At 36.8% G+C, this 19,484-nt stretch overlaps 1 protein-coding gene across 4 annotated transcripts in view; it reads left to right on the top strand.

Moving 5' to 3' along the window:
* Positions 1-1,301: 1,301 nt before the first annotated feature.
* Positions 1,302-19,484, top strand: part of frmd4ba (FERM domain containing 4Ba) — a 52,610-nt gene continuing 34,427 nt past the window's right edge. For 2 of the 4 annotated variants that reach the window (XM_051897309.1, XM_051897308.1), the window contains exon 1: positions 16,030-16,269. In XM_051897309.1, the coding sequence (XP_051753269.1) occupies positions 16,108-16,269 (162 nt within the window). In that variant the 5' untranslated portion in view covers positions 16,030-16,107. Of the gene's footprint in view, positions 1,575-16,029; positions 16,270-19,484 lie in introns of those variants that run through there. The other 2 variants (XM_051897311.1, XM_051897310.1) reach the window with 2 other exon arrangements.

The following is a 19,484-nucleotide window of genomic DNA, read 5'->3' as shown; positions in this document are numbered from 1 at the left end:
AACAAACAAACAAACACTTTCTTAGATAAACAAAAATCTGAATATTTATTGTACTGAAATTCTACTGATATGTCACTTGCATAATAATTTGAAACACAGTGTATATTTGATAAACTATGTGCTTGATATTGGTACAATTTGTCATTGATGTCATCAGTAAGACTGTTTATTTATTGGAACAACAACAACAACAACAACAAAACCTTTGTATTTTTAATTTAATAAGAAAGACCCACATGCAGTTACACTTTTGACTTCAATCAATATGAAGTTTAAGGTGACATGTCCTTCATCAAGACTGTCATGGTCTTAACAAATGCGTGTTGTGAAAATGTCCACTCATTCGCTGAGGTGAGAAGTGGAACTTTTCTCCAGTGACAAGTCCAGAGATCTCATTAACCCATCTTACTGGATAATCAACGGAATCAAAATGGATATGGGAGAGTGAACAGGCATACAGTAGCAGTGCTGACTAGCCATGTGTGAAATCACAGAGCTGGACAAGATGAGGTGGCAATCTCACGCTCCTCTTTTTCTATATCAACATAAGATATAGCACAAGTCAAGAAAAGGTTCAAAGTCACCATGAAATCGAAATGGACCATACTTATTTTTTATGGAATATTGTAGTATGTATTATACATGATTTATCTGTAAACATCATTTTTTAAAAATTAATGTGCCCTCACAATCTTTAATCAAAACAACTTCCCTACCCTTTTACAGTGAAATGTCTTCTCTGATGACGTGTTCTCCAGTGTGAGGGCGGGGCAACCTGTCACTCACATGAGATCACAGCAATAGCAAACTACATCCATACAACCATCCAATCAATTCCTGATGGACAAAATCAAGTCCTGCCCAAAATTTCTTCTTGTTCCAGAAGCATTTCACTTGTATATACGTCACAATAGGGAATACATTTTACATATTTGTGTTTTTTGGACCAAGCCACCAAGTCATATAAATGTAAATTGTGATTTACATTTTCTGATGGCACAGAAGAAAAAAAAACAAAACTTGTTATTACCACATGTTAAGTGATAAAACACAAAGTAATACCTTGGTAGCCTACTTTTTATATAAAGTAGATATATAACGAATATAACAATATGATTTGGAAGGACTGCATCGTTGCTCATGACAAAGAACTTTTAACACCATATTTACACTCCGTATAATTATTTTATTTTATTTTATTTTATTTTATTTTATTTTATGCAGGCACTGCAGGTTCAGCCTGCGCTCGCGTCAATGGCGTTCGTATCACCATGGTAACGGCAGAGGGAAATTCGTCTGCTCAGGCTGGACCGACTGTTAGGGAGCAGATAGGGGCGGAGGAGGGGTAAAGTGAACGGACGGCACTCTATCGACAGAGTCTGTGTCCTCACAAAGCTGACATGAACTGTATCACCGGCTGGCTGTATTTTGCTCATCGGTTTTCCTTTTGTGTTCATGACTTTGGACGCGAGATCACGGAGACAACAGAGTCATTTTAGCCTCCGGTAACAAAAAAGACAAAAGATTTTCGCAAACCTGGGGCTTGAACACAACAATACCGACAATAAAGAGAGGTGAGTTCCGCTTCTTATTGAAATGTCTGCGTGTTCTTCATGTTTTTTCCCCTTTTTGTGCTTTAGGGATAATGTATATACAATATTATAACAACTTGAGGATAAGAACTTGAGTTTCTTTGATATACAGTATGTTTGATATATGACGACCGCACGGTACGTAAAGCTTGAGTGATGTCAGAAACTTCACCTCATGTGCCATGTGAAATACACAAACAAATCACTATTCTTTCTTTGGGATCATGCAGACAGACAGCTAAGATTCAAACTTTGCAGAAAGTGTTTTTGGTGGTGAAATACAGATAATATAGACAGTACAGTAATATTGCTAGGAGCACCTGACACCTCTTAAATGAGCCTTCAATGGCTGAATTCAAAACCCTGTTTTACTTGATAGTATTGGTTGACTCACATAGTTACTCAGTGTAAAGTTGTTGTTTTTTTCACAAATATAACAACTTTAAGTTTTCATGCCTTGCTCAAACCTTGAACAATGATACTCAAGGGACTACCTAGAGTGAGAACATGTGTGTGCTTGTTTCCTGTTGACATATGTGAGAGCTGTTGATTAGAAACCCTGGCTCATTTTAAAAGACAGAACTCCATCAAAAAGCCCATTTTCCCCACCGCTCCTGCAGACACTGATTCTGAACTTCCTGCTTCCTGAGAAAGACAAACAATAGGAGACAGAAACATGTGACATCCTGATAGTGTACGGTGAAGCATTTTGGTCCAAATTTAAGAAGGATAAGAAAGGCTTTCTTTATTTGTAGGGCTTGTTTTGGGAGCAGGTGATGTTATTCAGCTAAATCCAAATTAAATTTAAGGGATATGCTGGTTGACTTTTTGTTCTGTGCATGTGGTTCAACAATGATTTATTTATTTATATTTTTAGCTGTTTTTTTGATAAAAGCACATGCACACCTTCAAACAGATATGCATACTAAAATAAGAAAGCATTAAAATTAGGTCAGTTTTACCAATTCCTTTAAGTTATATTACCTGATATAGAAAATTCCATATCTTGATACTACATTCAGTCATTTTCCAATCAGGGTGCATTAATGGATTTGCCTATAAACTAGGCTTTTGATGTGCAACTATCATTTAAAGCAAGGCTTTTTTTTCTCTGGAGGTTTTTAGAATAGAGTGCTTAATTGAAGCACATTTTAAACACTTACCATCCCCCTTTTCTGTCTATATGTTGGTTAGAAGCATGTTATCTTTGTGCCCATGTCATATTTCAGTTGCTTTCCTTTAACACTGCTCATGTTGCTATATGATATAGTTGTAAATCCAGTCTGTTCACCATGTGTAACCTGACAACCAGCTCACCTTCCTTTTGCACAACAAAGGAAGCCTGACCACAAAAGATAATATTCCATGCCTGTGTACACACTGATGGCTGTTGCTTCCAGTAGTGTAACTTGAAAATGGGCACTTTAAGGAAGTGAGTCAGTTTTGGCTCTTTTAAGGGTCTTTTTAAATGATTTCCACACTTGATTCAAGCTGGATCTAAGATTTGGGGAGCTGATTGTCAGTTTCTCTCTATGGGTTGGCAGTTATCTTTAAGCTTGGAAGTACAAATCAATTCAAAGCCTCTGCATTTAATGGTGCTGGCAATGCCTCAGAGGGGCATGTGGATTCAGTTCAATTCAATTAAACCAACTCCGTTATAGAGCAAGTGTGACCCAGTGTCGTATAATTGATCCCTTATTGCATTAAGGACACTGGTGTCAGTCCAATTTGACCGTGTCCTTAGAAAGGCATGCTGGCAAATAAGATGGTTGAAATGTTGAAATGTACAAAGTACATTTGTAGAACAGATGAAACTAGGTAATGTTTGCAGATGTTTCTAGTACTTGGGGCCAGTTTTCTCAGTAAGACTCGTATGGAAATCAGAATATCTGTGTCAAATTAGTGTTATATACAAAATGTGTCCAAAATTTCAGTGGGTCATTGCTTTCATGTGTTTAATAGCTGTTTCAGACTTGTTTTTCCATTGTTTTGTTTTAACTGGAGTCTTTAAATTGTCCAGAGGCAGCTCTGAAAAACAAAGGGATCCAAACCAAAGGTTTGGGAGTCCATAAACCTGTCCTCAGGACTTGTTAGTTCAGGGTGTAAATCTGTAAAAGTGTAGATCTATCAACCAATTGCTATTTATCCATATTTCACCTTCAATTAAAGGCTCTTAGAAAAGATGAACAGCTACAAAGCTGAATGTTTTTATTATGTGATGCTGTTCTGTTCCAGTAATTGAACTTTAGCTTCCATGATGCCCTGCTACTGTTCTCTAGGGAAAACAGAGAATGATCCCTATAGTTATAACTCATTTTCTCTTTTCCACTGGCAGGCATATGTTCAATTACGTTCCATCAATGCCCGAATGAGAGCGACTATTAATATCAGCCCACCTAGACACAGAGAGGAAGTGCTCATGATAATGGGCCATCCGCTGCTGTCTTGACTACTATTACTGTTGTATGTGTGTGTGTTTCCTCACTTGCAAGAGACATTGGTATGGAAACATCCTCACCGAAAAATAGACATAGCCTACAGTCTGGATACAGTAGAAATCAATAGAGCTGTATGGTGCTGCTCCACATAAGTGGTATAGCGCTGGAGGGATTCATGGCTGATTCTTTAATATTTCTGTTTTATCAAGGGATAGTGTTCTTTTCAAGGGAGATGGGTAGAGTAAATACAATACCCTGTAATATGGTAAACATTATCAGAAAGATGTTTCATAAATAGTGGGTTAGGTTAGTAGCACACATACAGCCCTAAGGCCGTATGTGCAGGCAGGAAATGGACACAGGTCAGGAGCCCTTTTCATCTAGCAGATGGTTAAGGAATTGCTTTTCATATTACCATGAGTGACAATCAAATCCACCACATGCCCTTTGCCTTTTAATGATTATTCAGCCTTAAAGAAACATCATTTTTCAGTAACAGATGCTGCATTATTAGTTGTTCATTTAAACAAACCTCTAACCCGTAGTGGACTTCAGTTGTAATTTGTCCCACACTGTTTATGCTACAGAAATTGATGATACTTTAAACTGTGTGGCGTTGTTGAGGAGAGGTGTGCTTTTACTTTTCTAAGCTACCCGACTTATGATTTTCCAACCCGGTCGCATGAGAAAAGTGACTGTTTTACGAGGTGGCTATTTTGTATTTATTTTTACAGAACCATTTTAAAAAATAAAAAGTAAGCATGAAGTTCCACCTCTAAATTATCCTTCAGTGGGGCATGAACATATCATTCGAGAACGTATGAATGAGATACAAATTCATACAAATTATTAACCAATTCTGCAAAATGTAAAATAATTATGAATTGCCATGAGAATGTATTGAATTTTCACTTGGCAAATGATAAAACAAGTGAAAATAAATACCATAGAATCAAGGATGATAACTATAATGATATCTATAACTAATAAAGTTTTATTATTTGTTCTAATTCTGTGAGAATAGGGAGGTCCACACCACAATTATAATGATAACGATACATAGGAGGAACTACATCGACAGACGACATAACTACAGTGGACACTTATAATAAACAGATAGTCGTCTGTTGGTGTGGACACTATCCTTAGTTTTCAGTCTTGGTGTTAACAGGTCTTCACACTGAACTCTTTCAATGTAAGTCTATGGTATTTTTTCAGTTGTTTTACCTAAGTTATAGGGATCAAATTTCATAGGGGCTTTTGCACCAGGTAGTTATAGGAGCTCCGAACTCAGTTAACTAGCCACCAGAGTGGTCCCCTGAGAACTAAATTTCCCCTAGGGTCATTTTCCTGGTTGCATTCGCACCGCCAGTAAGAACTCTGAAGTGATGCAAGATGTCACTTACGTCCCGCTGCTCTTGTTGTTGTGCGGGACTTTTATTTTTTATGGCGCTGAGAACGCGAGAGCCTGAGCACAGTATGTGAGAGCCTAGCGTGTCCATTCTCTGTCTTCATTAGTTTATAATCTGTTTTACAGTCCTATCTAATACATTATTAAATAGAACTGTTAAACAAAGAAAGTAAACGGTATACAAAAAAGTATTATATGTTTGCCGTGTGGTTGTTGCCCAGTGTCACTAGCTGAGCAGAAATACATAATCTTATTTTGCTTGGTCCCTTCAAAGTCATGTTGGTTTGAGGAGTAAATATGTAGGCTATGTCGGCTTTTTAGAAATTGCGGGTGCCAGTGTTTCGCATACATTCAGCCAATCAATGTACACTTACGTTACTGATAGTTCCTATTGTGCTGGGTTAGACCCTATTTTGAAGTAGGAGCTAATTTAGTCTCCTCAAAAGGCGTTCCTATAACTAAAATTGAGACTTGCTGGTAACCACCTTTAACACCCTAGCAAAGACCATAGCAGTACACTAAAAAAAATTTCAGAACACCTTAGCAAACACTCTAGTATCATATAGTCGACTTTCACTCCACTCACATTTTTGTCTGCAAATGTAAAAAATGATTCATTCTCAGATCTGTCCTTTGAACATGCTCTAACTTCTCTGCTTCTGAAGAATACCTCTGCTTAGATAGGAACTTGATACTTTAGCTTTAGCCTTTAAACTCTGAAATATGGATGACTCAAAGAAAGAGGGAGCTCACGTTTATCACCGTAAGCTGACCGCCAGGTATGACTAGCCTTGGGGTGGGGCATAGGACTTGATAAGGTCTTGACAAAGGGCGATGACCTTCTCATGCCATGAATGACCAGCAAGAGGTGAATGAACTGTTGCCCAAAGGGGTTAGTAAAGCTTTACAGGATTTTGTGACTAAGGCTGCTGTAGTTTCTTACATCATCAGCAATTCACAATGAAGTCTTTATCTTTTGTTCTGAGAATGGTGGTGATTTTGCTGAATTGTTTTTTTTTTTCTTCTTCTAAACAAAGCAAAATATCGTGTATGACTGGATCATTGTGATAAGATTTAGAGCAAAGAGTGCAGGTGGCATGTTGTGATCTAACTTGTCATGTCTGTGAATTACTTGCTCATGCATTTGCTTACCCTGCTGTGCCTGTCTTGTTTATTTATACTGACACATGGCATGTGTCTGTGGGCCATTTACCCGCATGAAAGAGGATAAAGATCACAGTTAAAGTAATTTGATTGTTCTGTCCCTCTGTTTCCATGTTTGTGGACTCAGTAGAATTAAGGCAATGTTCAGAAAAGCATCTTATTATTGTTCTATTTTTTTTTGGTAGTATGTATACTGTACATAGTATGCAAATCTGCATACTGTTGCTTAAAAATGTTGCATGTGTATGCATATATTATTTCACACAGTTCTTTGTATTCTTCACAATATTTAGCAAGCAGTATAAACCATTCTGAAAAGCCTAAATGAACAGAAATGTTTAAAATGTTCTCATCCACCACATGTTTAAGGACTGTAAATTACTACAGGATCATTTTGCACGTTTGGTAAAATCCAGTAAGAGTTCTAGTGTTAAATGAGATATAAATAATTTAATAATTTAATTAAAAAGAGGCTGAGTTTGTGTTCCTTGTCTGAAAACACTTAAACATGGCCCTTTTACAGCAGTATCCTTAGCTTGAACCCAGCCTGTTGTGCTGCAATAAAAATAACATAACTCATCTGTATTTATTCAAACAGATTTTTCCATCTCCAAAAGTTATTCCCTGTCTTTTTAGGCCAGAAAGGAGGAAAATTGTCATTTTAGCATGTCTGAAATTAAGGTGAAATGTCACACTGTATTTTAAGGGTATGACAAGAGACAAGGACATAAGGTTCTATACACATGTTTTTAAATGTTAACACAGTGGTAGTTTGCATAATATATAGTTGGAGATGTGTTGTGAAGCGGGAGGGATCATTAAATATTAATAAGGACAAGAGCCAAGAGAGTTGGGATAAGCTAAACACTTCTTATGCTTCAGTAGCACTAAGATTACAAATTCAGAAAAATGCGCATATATAAACATATCAGGGTGAGGGTTCATTCAGCTATGAACTTCAGAATGTTTTATGTATATAGTGTGACTGTGCACATCATTTTATAAGAAATTGTCAATAAGTTATGTGACACATAAGAGGGAAAATGCAATAGGTTAGTGCTTCTTAACCGGTGGGTCATGACCCCAAAAAGTCACAGACAGTGCTAAATATAAAATAATAAAATACAAAAACTATATCATCAAATAAAAAAATGGTATTATACATTTTTAGGGATGTGAATCGATTTAGAAATAATAAATAAATCATACAGGTCTATGTGATTAATAGCATGAGCATATAACACTAGCCACATGAAGTGGAGAAAAGCAAAAGTGTAGCCTCAGGTAGAGAAAAAGGGAGACTGCATTAATTACGTTAATTATTTAAATGCAGACAGTAGTAATCACAGAAATTTTGTGTTGCTTTTTCCAGTCCTAGAATTTTTATTAGAGAGTTGAAAATGCTTCCCATAACTTTTTGGGTTGACCTCAAAGTCTGTGCATCCATTCAAAATCTACAGTATTTTGGATCAAATTAATCTGTCATTTGAAAAAAGCAGCCAAAAGGTAGATGACAAAGTCGCTTGTCATGTCTTCATCAACAAAAGCCATGAACAAAACTATGCAAGGTAAAATAAATAAATAAATTACATTAATTAAAGGTTCATTGTTCAACATGGCTAGCGCCAGCCACCATGTGTTCTATGCTGTGAATAATGTTAATAATTTTGCATGTTGTTGGGCCTACTCAGTTTATTTATATAGGGGTGAATTCAGGTTGATTGGGACACTTTCCAAGTCATCTCAATGGCAAAAAGTGTCCCAATCACCCTGAATTCACCTTATTTTAGTGCTTGATTTTAAAACAGTTTGTTTACTTTTGTACAATAAGCAATTTTGATATAGTGTTTGAATCAGTTAACATAGATATAGAAATTAATTCATATAAATAATAAATAATAGTTGACAAACATATTCACTATTTGAAATGGTTTATTCTGCCTTTGTCTTCTTTATCTCTCCACTGCTCTTTCTTGCTCTGTCAGATTTTCTTCTCTGCCATTGTCTGCCCCCCTACAGTGAAACTAAGAGAATCCATTCATGGTTTTCATCTCTTGCAAATGATATTTAAACCCAGTGGCCCCACGTTCTCAATCTACCGTTCTGAAAAGTCCCTGCACCCACAATCCCATGGGGACCTTATTAGAGGGGGCAGACAGACAGTGCGCGCAGAGCGCTGGGCAGAAGCAGCAGTGACCACCTCCCCCGTCTGCTCAGTGGCATCTGTGTTATGCGCACACACACTCACACCCATCCTTTTTGTCATGGTTCAGAGGTTTCAACATAACCCAGCTCTGTGTGCTATGGCCTATATCAGCCCCAAATCCCAATCAGACAGACACTTCAATGGGCTCTCTGTGACGACAAAATACTAAAACCCCATCATGACACATTAAGCAAAGACTTACTGTAATCTAAATGCCTCAAGGCCTAAATATTCATGAAGGCATAAGCTTATATTTCTTAATCTTCATAAAGATGTCAATTTTTTTGAACTACGCTGACAATATAGCAAAGACTAAAAGATTCTTAGTGGTGCTAGATGTTGTGGGTGGTTGCTAGGGTGTTGCTATGCTGTTGCTAAGGTGTTCTGAATGGATTTAAATGTGTTGCTAGGATGTTCCGGGTGGTTTCTAGATGGTTGCGCATCAGCCCAAGTCAAAAGTGTCTCTATAATATTAATATTCATCAGATACACTATTGTTAAAAAAAATACTGTAAAACAGTAATATTATGAAATATTATTACAATTTCAAATAACTGTTTTCTATTTGAATATATTTTAAAATGTAATTTATTCCTGTGATGACAAAGCTGAATTTTCAGCAGTCATTACTCCAGTCTTCAGTGTCACATGATCTTTCAGAAATCATTCAAATATGCTGATTTGCTACTCAAAAAACAAACAGTTGCTCAATATTTCTGTGGATACTGTGTTACTTTTTCAGAATTATATGATGAATAAAATGTTCAAAAAGAGTAGCATTTATTTGAAACAGAAATATTTTATAACATCATAAATGTCTTTACGGTCACCTTACTGTTTCCGTTTTATCACCCACAAAGTGAAAATGGTATGTTTGATTGCTTATAAAAGATTTAATGATTTGAGGTTGAGTTCATGCCAAACTTTAATACTAAGGGTTAAACTCAGTATCAGAGCCTTATGTTTTTTTCCAAGGAATTTTAAATTAAAATACAACAGAGCTAAATTTATTAGACCAGCCTGCTCTGATTTTGATCTCTCTCTCTGTTATGAAAAAGCATTATTATTTTTGTAGATTGCAAAACAGACAGTTTGATATTAGGACTCTTTTATTACAGAATATTATTGATTTCCCTTCCAACAATCCACCTGTCAAACCATCTGTAACCCAACAGAGACTTCTGTCAGTCAGTGAGTCAGTGGGCTGGTCAAACAGCCGTTTAGTGTTTGCTCTGTACAGTGGCTGAACGGTTTGGGAGGCATCCTAGTAATGAAAGTGTAATGCAGACACTGCACTTCTCAAACCACAGTCATGCACACTTTTGGGGCCATCAGCTGTTGATGTGCACGCGTGTACTTTGGAGCAGCTGCATACCCATCATTTCTGAGTGTGTGTGCCCTCTGGATACATAAAATGCCTTCCCCTTTCAGCCAATTAAATATGCTCATATTGCATTTGGTAATTGATGTCACATTATTGCTATGCTGGGGGACCGCACAGGGTGATGAGGATGGCAGTTCTGTGCCGCCCTCCTCTGGGTTCTCAGTGGAAATTAGCTCATTAATACATATCAGTGTATGAATGTAACCATGGGAGTTTGTCTTAGCACTGATAAAAGGGAGAAAGATACAAGATTGAAACAAAGAGAAAAAGAGAATTTTTAAAAACCATTTTAGCCAATAAAATAAAAAAATCTTAAAGGGTTAGTTCACCCAAAAATAAAAATGATGCCATAATTTACTCTCCCTCAAGTAAACCTGGGTGACTTTCTTCTTTCAGCCAAACACAATCTGAGTTATATTAAAATATCCTGGCTTTTCCAAGCTTTATAATGGGAGTGAATAGTAACTGAGATTTTGAAGCCCAACAAAGCACATCCATCCATCATAAAAGTAATCCATACAGCTCCAGGAGGTTAATAATGGCCTTCTGAAGTGAAGCTATGTGTTTTTGTAAGAAAAATATCCATATTTGTAACTTTAAAAACTAAAATCACTGCCGTGATATAAAGCGGTGATATTCAAGTGGCTGAGTTGTTGACTTTTTCATTTGTTTTCCAATTAATGCCATCATTGTCTTCATTCAGGCTGATTGGAGAAAGCACACGAAAACAAGAGGCGGGATTTATCACACAAGCCATTTATATCCAATCATAACCGATCATATCCAATTCATTCTCAATTACCCCCCATCAAACTCACCGCATGCTTTAGGGGGTCTGTTAAAACTCAATGAGCTGAGAGGAGGCTCCCGCTGTAACTTCACCTGCGGGTGTCACTGTTGGACAGTGTTACTTTATAAAAACGAGCGACACTTTTTAATGTCACATTTTGTAATATTTGCATTGTTTTATTGTTGTAATATTGATTATTTTCTCATCCAGAATTTTTGAGGAGACAATGCCACCCTTGCCTCTGCGGAGGAAATGCCCCTGATTTCATTCCAAGATGAGTAGACTTTCTTTTGCTGAAGGACTTCTTTGACATAGTATTGTCATTTTTGACATACGGTATGATGGTATCTTTACCAGCTAAGAAAACACAAATTTGTGCGTACGAACGGCTAATGAGCAAGACCCAGTAATTGCTGTCAGAATTTCCTTTCGTTGTATGGAACTGTTTGGAAAACATAATGCCCCTTTAAATTCTGATAGAGACTGTTCATTTGCAGATCATTTGGATACAAGAAAGCATTGAAAGCTCAATGTCCATGAAATAATGAAAGATTATTACTTTTCATTATGATTTTAAGAATGCAATTTTTTAAATTCAACTGTGATCATGACCCCCTTCTGGCCCAGTCTATATGTATTTGCTGTTATTTGACTATTAGACTACTTGACTATTGACGTCATATAACACAACATGCAATTGTCCTGTTTGTTTTGGAAATACAATAGGCATTTAATTACCAGCAGGGTGCCATCAAGCGTCAATGCCATTAAAATGAATAGGATCCTATGTCACTGAGAGCTTGAGTTTATGCACATGACACTGGACAAGTGCCAGTGTGAGGTCATCATTCAATGCCAGGTTGAAGCTGTAATTGTATCTCAGTTTCTGTGGCAATAACGTGTAACGTTTGTAATAATGTATGACTCGCAGACCAAACTCATCACTAACTCATAGGGCATAGCTCTCCCAGATGTATTTGGCTTTTGAACACAACATGTGGAAATTAAACTTGCCATTTGATGTTTTTCCCCCACATTGATGTGAAAGTTTTTGTTTTATTTCACAATGTGCTTTCTTTTGAGTTTCGGCCTAAAATATGGCTTCAAAAGCTACAGCTGTGTTTACTTTTAAAGGTGCAGGCAGTACGTGAACCTTGGTTGCTCTGTGTGTTTGTGAATACAGGCAATTTTTTTTTTCTTTCGTAGTGGAGCTCTTGAGTGTGAACCTCATACTGTGTGTATGTCTTTGTGTGTTTGTACTTGCATTCCATATTTACAGCCTGCATTTTGAGCATTTGGTGTATGTGTGTGTTGTTTTTGCTCTCTCTCACACACACCTGAGAGGTTTAACCAGATACTTTTCGTCAGATGTACCCAGAGAATTACCTAAGACTTCCATTGGGAATGACTTTCAGCATCGTATTCCTCAGTGTATTCTATGCTGAGCTAAATTTATAATCTACAAGGATTCATTAATCAACAAATTATATAACATGAGAGTTTGCGTCACATTCAACCAAACAATAAAATATGTCTCGGTTTTTCAGTGTAAATATATTTGAACTATAGGGGTATTAGATAATTGAATTTGAAAATGAATATATTTTTTCAAATATCATAGTTATAAATCTGAGCATAATAAAATAAAACAATATATATTTAAGGATAATGCACAGTAAATTTTATCACACAGGCATTTTATGAATATATATATATTTTTTTTTATAATTTTTAAAATTATTTTATTTTATTATTTTGATAAATTATGTGAGAATAAAGAGCTGATGGAGTCATATGAGAAATATGGGAAATCGGTTGTACAGCTTAGCAGCCATTATACAAAAATATTTGAATAGAGAATGCCTCATTCAGAATGCCATTATTACATGCTAGGCTATTATGGAAAAAAAAAAAAAAAAAAACACATTAAAAACTGCTTATATTTTGTGGAATTTGAATTGTTTTCAGCCTGGAGTTTTACACTAAGGTTGAGGCTCATACAGATCAATGTAAGACCGCAGGGTGCCCTGTTTCTAACCCCTGTGTTCACTCTTACCAATACCACAGGCTGTCTGAATTCCCAGAATGCAAACCCTTGACTCTTTGCCTCTCAGCTTCCAATCAGCGCTTAACATCAATGGCTGCTCTACTCTGTGAGGGAACTGTTGAGCACTGGTCTTTACACTAATACCCATACATATATATATATATATATATACTATATTGCCAAAAGTATTGGGACACCCCTCCAAATCATTGAATTCAGGTGTTCCAATCACTTCCATGGCCACAGGTGCATAAAATGAAGCACCTAGGCATGCAGACTGCTTCTACAAACATTTGTGAAAGAATGGGTCGCAGTGGTGTAAAGCACGCCGCCACTGGACTCTAGAGCAGTGGAGACGTGTTCTCTGGAGTGACAAATCACGCTTCTCTGTCTGGCAATCCGATGGACGAGTCTGGGTTTGGTGGTTGCCAGGAGAACGGTACTTGCCTGACTGCAATGTGCCAAGTGTAATGTTTGGTGTATGGGGGATTATGGTGTGGGGTTGTTTTTCAGAGGTTGGGCTTGGCCCCTTAGTTCCAGTGAAAGGAACTCTTAATGCTTCAGCATACCAAGACATTTTGGACAATTTCATGCTCCCAGCTTTGCGGGAACAGTCTGGGGATGGCCCCTTCCTGTTCCAACATGACTGCGCACCAGTGCACAAAGCAAGGTCCATAAGTTTGGTGTCGAGGAACTTGACTGGCCTGCACAGAGTCCTGACCTCAACCCGACAGAACACCTTTGAGATGAATTAGAGCGGAGACTGCGAGCCAGGCCTTCTCGCCAACATCACTGCCTGACCTTACAAATGCGCTTCTAGAAGAATGGTCAAAAATTCCCATAAACACAATCCTAAACCTTGTGGAAAGACTTCCCAGAAGAGTTGAGGCTGTTATAGCTGCAAAGGGTGGGCCAACTCCATATTAAACCCTACGGATTAAGAATGGGATGTCATTAAAGTTTCATGTGCACATAAAGGCAGGCGTCCCAAAACTTTTATATATATATATACTTTTATAATATGTTTTCAATATTGATAAGAAATGTTACTTGAGCTCCAAATCAGCATATTAGAATGATTTCTGAAGGATCATGTGACTCTGAAGACTGGGGTAATGGCTGCTGAAAATTCAACATAACCATCACAGGAATAAATTAAATTTTAAAATGTATTAAAATAGAAAGCAGTTTGTTTAAATTGTGATAATATTTCACAATAGTACTGTTCTTACTGTATTTTTGATCAAATAAATTCAGCCTTCATGAGCATAAGAGCCTTTATGATTATTTTTTCAAAAACATTTAAAAAAATCTTATGGACCCCAAATTTTTGAATAGTAGCTGTACAGTTTATATATATATATTTAAGTGTTAAATATATCTTGATGAATTATACTCTATGCACATGTCTGTGTGCATAATACAGTAATTTATCATATCACTTGCAAACATGCAGCCTTCCTACTATGTCTTCCTGCATGTGGTCTATATTGATTGGCCCATATTTCTTAGTGGATTTTAATGGTGGAGCTACCACTTAACTGAATTGTTTACTTTTTTGTTTCTGCATTATCTCTATGGACTTTGTTTGCATGATTTTGAGATTTTGTTTACATCTTACTGAATAAGCAATTTTAGCAAGCTATATCCAGTTCAAGTGTTTGTTTCATATAGCTATTTTTCATTTTCAGGCTGTTTGCATCAAATCCCTTTATTTCTAGTGCATTCTTTATGTTTTAGAAGATTTAAATCTTCCAAACATGTAGGGACAGATAAACTTTTCTATAAACTACTGCCAGATATGACAGCTGTGTGTGCATGTTCCTTTTTGATTTGTCCAATTTCCTGCCATAATGACCCTTAAGCATGAACTCAACACCAAGATGTGTAATGCAAGACCCTAAACTCATGCACAAACAGCAGGAGGAGAAAGAAAAACATTCTTTTGGCAAAATGAATATTTATGGAAGCTTGTTTCCGCCATGGAATAAAAAATAAAAAAGGTTTTTATCTCGCAATTGACATTTTTCTCTCGCAATTATGAGTTTATATCTCAGAATTCTGAGGAAAAAAATCGGACTTGGCAGATATAAACTTGCAATTGAGAAAAAAAAAGTCAGAAATGTTAGATAAAAAGTCGTGATTAATTTTTTTTGTTATTACATGGAGGAAGCAAGCTTCCATAAGTATCTGACATTTTGAATGTAAACTAAACAGATTTTGAACAGGAAGTGTTGCTGTGGAAAACTAGAGGTCAGATTGGTGATAGATTTAGGTGAGGATGGAAAATGTCCGGTTTTATTCCATTTTCTCCATGAAGACCTTTGAATTTCCTCTATATTTTGCTGTCGAGTTTGGGCGTTAGTCATAACACATCAGCCTCTTATATTGCGGATGGCTCAAATGAAAGTGAGTATTTTTATACATTTTTCCTTTATGGAATATGCCGGGTGGAGAAGTGTTGCGTCTGGCGGAAACTACACCCTTAACAGACACACTTTCACACGCATACATACAGAAACATCTAATCATAACCCTTACCTTCCCAGAAAGGAGCCAAAGAAATAAAGTTGTGAGTTTTTACTTTATTCGCTATGACTACCAAAACATTCTCTTTTGATTGGTCTAACATAAGTGTTTGTAAAATGTTGATCACAAAAGACATACACTTGTAAAAAGCACAGAGAAACCACAACGTTTGTTTATGAGAAGGGACTGGCACGGCTAGGGCAGCCATTGTGTACAATTTGCGTAAATATGTGTGTGTATGTGAGTATGCACTTATTTGTGGTCACATTCTTTTGTTTATGAGTGTGTGCATCACTGAGTATGTCTATGTATGTGCTTCAGTCACTGTGTGTTATGTAGCCTCAGTAGGCTTGTCTCTGACTGTGGATTGTTTGTGGCTTGCCCTCTCTCTGTGCGCTCTTCCAAGGGGGAAAGTCTTGGACAGAAGCCTATATACAGAGCCTCAAACCCAGCCAGTGGCATTCCGACCCTGGCTCTTCCAGGCTCCAGTTAGGTTACATCAGTCTCTGAGGGAGCACAGCTTCCTAGTGTGCCAAACAAACAGCGATGGCACTGGGCTTACTTTGTGGTATAGAGGATCTGCTGGCCTCTGGAAGTCAGTTAGTGTGGACTTTGGCTGAACAGGTGCTGAGGAGATGCTACAGTGATGGGCTTGTGCCCTGTAGGAGGTTCCTGCAGACATGCTGTCATCTGGGAGATGTCTATCAGGTATGAGATGAGTGATGATACACTTTAGTTTATAGTTGTCATGTACACTACCGTTTAAAACTTTGGGGTTCAAAAATACAGTAAAAACATTGAAATATAATAATACTATGACATATTATTACAGTATATATATTTAAATGTACTGTTTTACTGTATTTTTGATCAAATAAATGCAGCAAAAACATTTAAAAAATCTTTCTGACCCAAACTTTTGAACGGTATAGTCTAAATGTAAATTAAAGGGTTAGTTTAGCCAAGAATAAAAATTCTGTCATCATTTAATCACCCTCATTTTGTTCCCAACCTTTCTTCTGTGGAACAGAAAAGGAGAAATTTAGCAGATTGTCATCACAATTTAACATTTGTGCTCTTAGTAAATTGAGAACAGGGGTTGTCTAGCGTCTAGTTCCAAAAAGAACAATTAAAAGCATCATAAATGTAGCCTATATGAATTATGCGCTATATTCCAAGGCTTATGTAGCCATATGATAGTTTATGTGTGGAACAAACTGAAATTATTTATTAATTAAAAATTATTTTATATATAAAAGAGCAGCTTAGACATTCTGCTTTTACTAACTCCTTTTGTGCGTCATGGAAGAAAGTAAGTTTGGAACAACATGAGGGTGTGTAACTGATGACAATTTTAATTTATGGGTGAACTGACGGACAAAATACAGTTTTTAGTTGAGTTGTATTGAGAGTTGGTCTGTTAAGTCAAAATACAAATGCAAATTGTTCTTTTGGACTTGTCAAAACACCATCTGCTCAATTCACTTACTTTTCATACGTGCAAGCGTCATTGTTGACTAAGGATGTTGTTTCTTCTCTTACTGTTGTCAGAGCTGTGGTCTGTCTGATGTCATTGTGTCTAAGGAATGTTGTTCTAGTAACCTTAACATGAATTCAGTCATTCATGACATCTAATATATGTACTTGCTGTCAAAAACAGCTTTCTTTTTCCAGAAGTCAAGATGAACAGATTCTTTTCAGAATTTTTAAGTCAGAATCATTGAACATGAGCTTTTCTGTACTTTATTTTTAAAAAAAGAGTATAGCAGTGTTTTTATTGTGCTTTTTGGGCATAAGCCCATGGTCTCCATTCAATTTCATTGTATGTAAAAGAGCAGTGTTAGCATTCTGTAAATAAATTATTTTGTGTTTGGTAGAAGGAAAAACTCATATGGGTTTGATACAACATAAGAGTAATAATGATACAACGTGATCTCATGAGTATTCGTGTGTATTTGTATGTAAAGTGTGGTTGTTCACACGTACACTTCCGTTTTCATACACACTGAAACGTACAATATTGATGTCACTAAAACGTAAATTATTTACGTATGAACAATGTTAAGACATACAAATGTGTAAGAATACTTATCAATATTAAAATCGTGGCATTAATATTTTTATTTTATTGTATTCAACTGTCAATATTACAGCCCAGTCTCATTAGAAAAACGTACCTGTGGGAACATTTTTGCAAAACGAAAATACGTAGCGCCATGTACGTTTCCTGACAGTTTCAATGTGAAATGACCACTGAGTGGCGCTAAAAGCGTGTTCAGTTTTTTTTCCGAAACGGATGAACGTGAGTATGGTAAGTTTTTATTGCGTCGGTTTTATACGTATCACCGCAGTTCTGATTTGAAATGTCTGGTGAGTGGTGCTAATGCTCCATTACATTTAAAAATAACGTACCACAAACACTACACCTAAACCTACCCGATAGTGTTAACAAAAGCAAATGTGACACAAAAAGCATTCGTAATGCCATTTTAGCTTGTTTCTCTCATCTTTGAGCTCTTTTACCATGACTCGCCTTTCACGGGATTCGTACCCAAGCCTTCCACATCCTAAGTAGAACTCCGTATCAGCTGAGCTATACCGAGCAAACTTGTTATATCAAAAAATCGAAACATACGGAGCTGGTTAAGCTTTACTTTGGTAAAAGTGTTTTGAGATCATAACATAATATTGTGCAAGGAGATGTGAAAAATCATAGCTGTGTATGAAAATGATTTAAAGTGCTTGCTGTTTTACTGCCTCTAGTGTTCATTTCTGTTGGAAACTGCAGTGATATGTACGTATTGGTACTTATTTTGCGACTTGCAAAAATGTTCCCACAAGTACGTCTTTCCATGAGACCAGGTTGCAATATTATGCTGCTGTCACTTTAAGAGCTAATGCATTGATCCAGTATACTGTTACACTTTATTTTATTTCTCAACTGTTTACATTCAGTTAAGACATAACTGACTGTTATGTTTACAAGGTTACTTGCCAGGACATAACAATGACATGCATTTTGTTTTCAGTCCCTCCAGGATTTTGCTATTCTGCGATCACTGAATTTATCGCAAAATCAAGCAAACTCCGCAATATTCGGAGGAGCTTGCATTTTTTTCTTAATTGCTGCAGATTTTCGGCTTAGACACGTCCCGTGACGTCACTGCAACATGCATTTAGTCAACTCATTTCAGCTGCGCAGCTCGGACCAATTATAGACAACGCGACAGAAGTTCAGAGCAGCGGGCCGATCTCGATCACACAACACCAACAGTGGCGACGTGGAAACTGTTTGATCTGATATCTGTGGTTTACCAGAGAATTCTGCGACAAAGTTAAATGTTTCTCACAAGATTTCACAGCGATGTTATTAATTCTGCAGTGAATTCAAGCACTTTCTTCACAGCGCTGTGTAATCTGGAAACCATAAGAAACATTGTGCCACTAACACTAACAGAAATAACTTGTGGCAGAAATGGTTTAATGTTTTCGAGTGCTTTTAAGTGTTTCACTTTAACTTTTCCCAGCACTTCAAATATTGCCCGATTTGAATGTTATTTTTAATGTGACATCCAAAACATTATTTGTTCATCCTTCATAGTTTGTCCCCATTTGTAAAACTAAAAGTTTCACGATGTAGAAAAAGCAAACACTTATTTAGAAATAAAAAAAGACAATAAATTACCACTGTAGTAGATGTTGCAGAGGAGCACTTATTGGCTTTTTAGCCATTTCCACACCCTAGTATATATTTGTAATATTTATTAACAATAAAATAAAAGGTAATAGTGTCTGCATCTCAACTTAAGCTCAGTGCTTTTCTGTCAGCCCTCACAGCGCTGCCAAATCAGGGGCTGGTGCCACCTGGTTTCTGTCATTAATTACTCACCCTCATGTTGTTCCACACCCGTAAGACCTTTGTT

Source organism: Ctenopharyngodon idella, chromosome 6 (genome assembly GCF_019924925.1).
Source record: "Ctenopharyngodon idella isolate HZGC_01 chromosome 6, HZGC01, whole genome shotgun sequence".
NCBI lineage: Eukaryota > Metazoa > Chordata > Actinopteri > Cypriniformes > Xenocyprididae > Ctenopharyngodon > Ctenopharyngodon idella.
The sequence above is the reverse complement of the archived record's forward strand: the minus strand, read 5'-3'. Positions and strand labels throughout refer to the sequence as shown.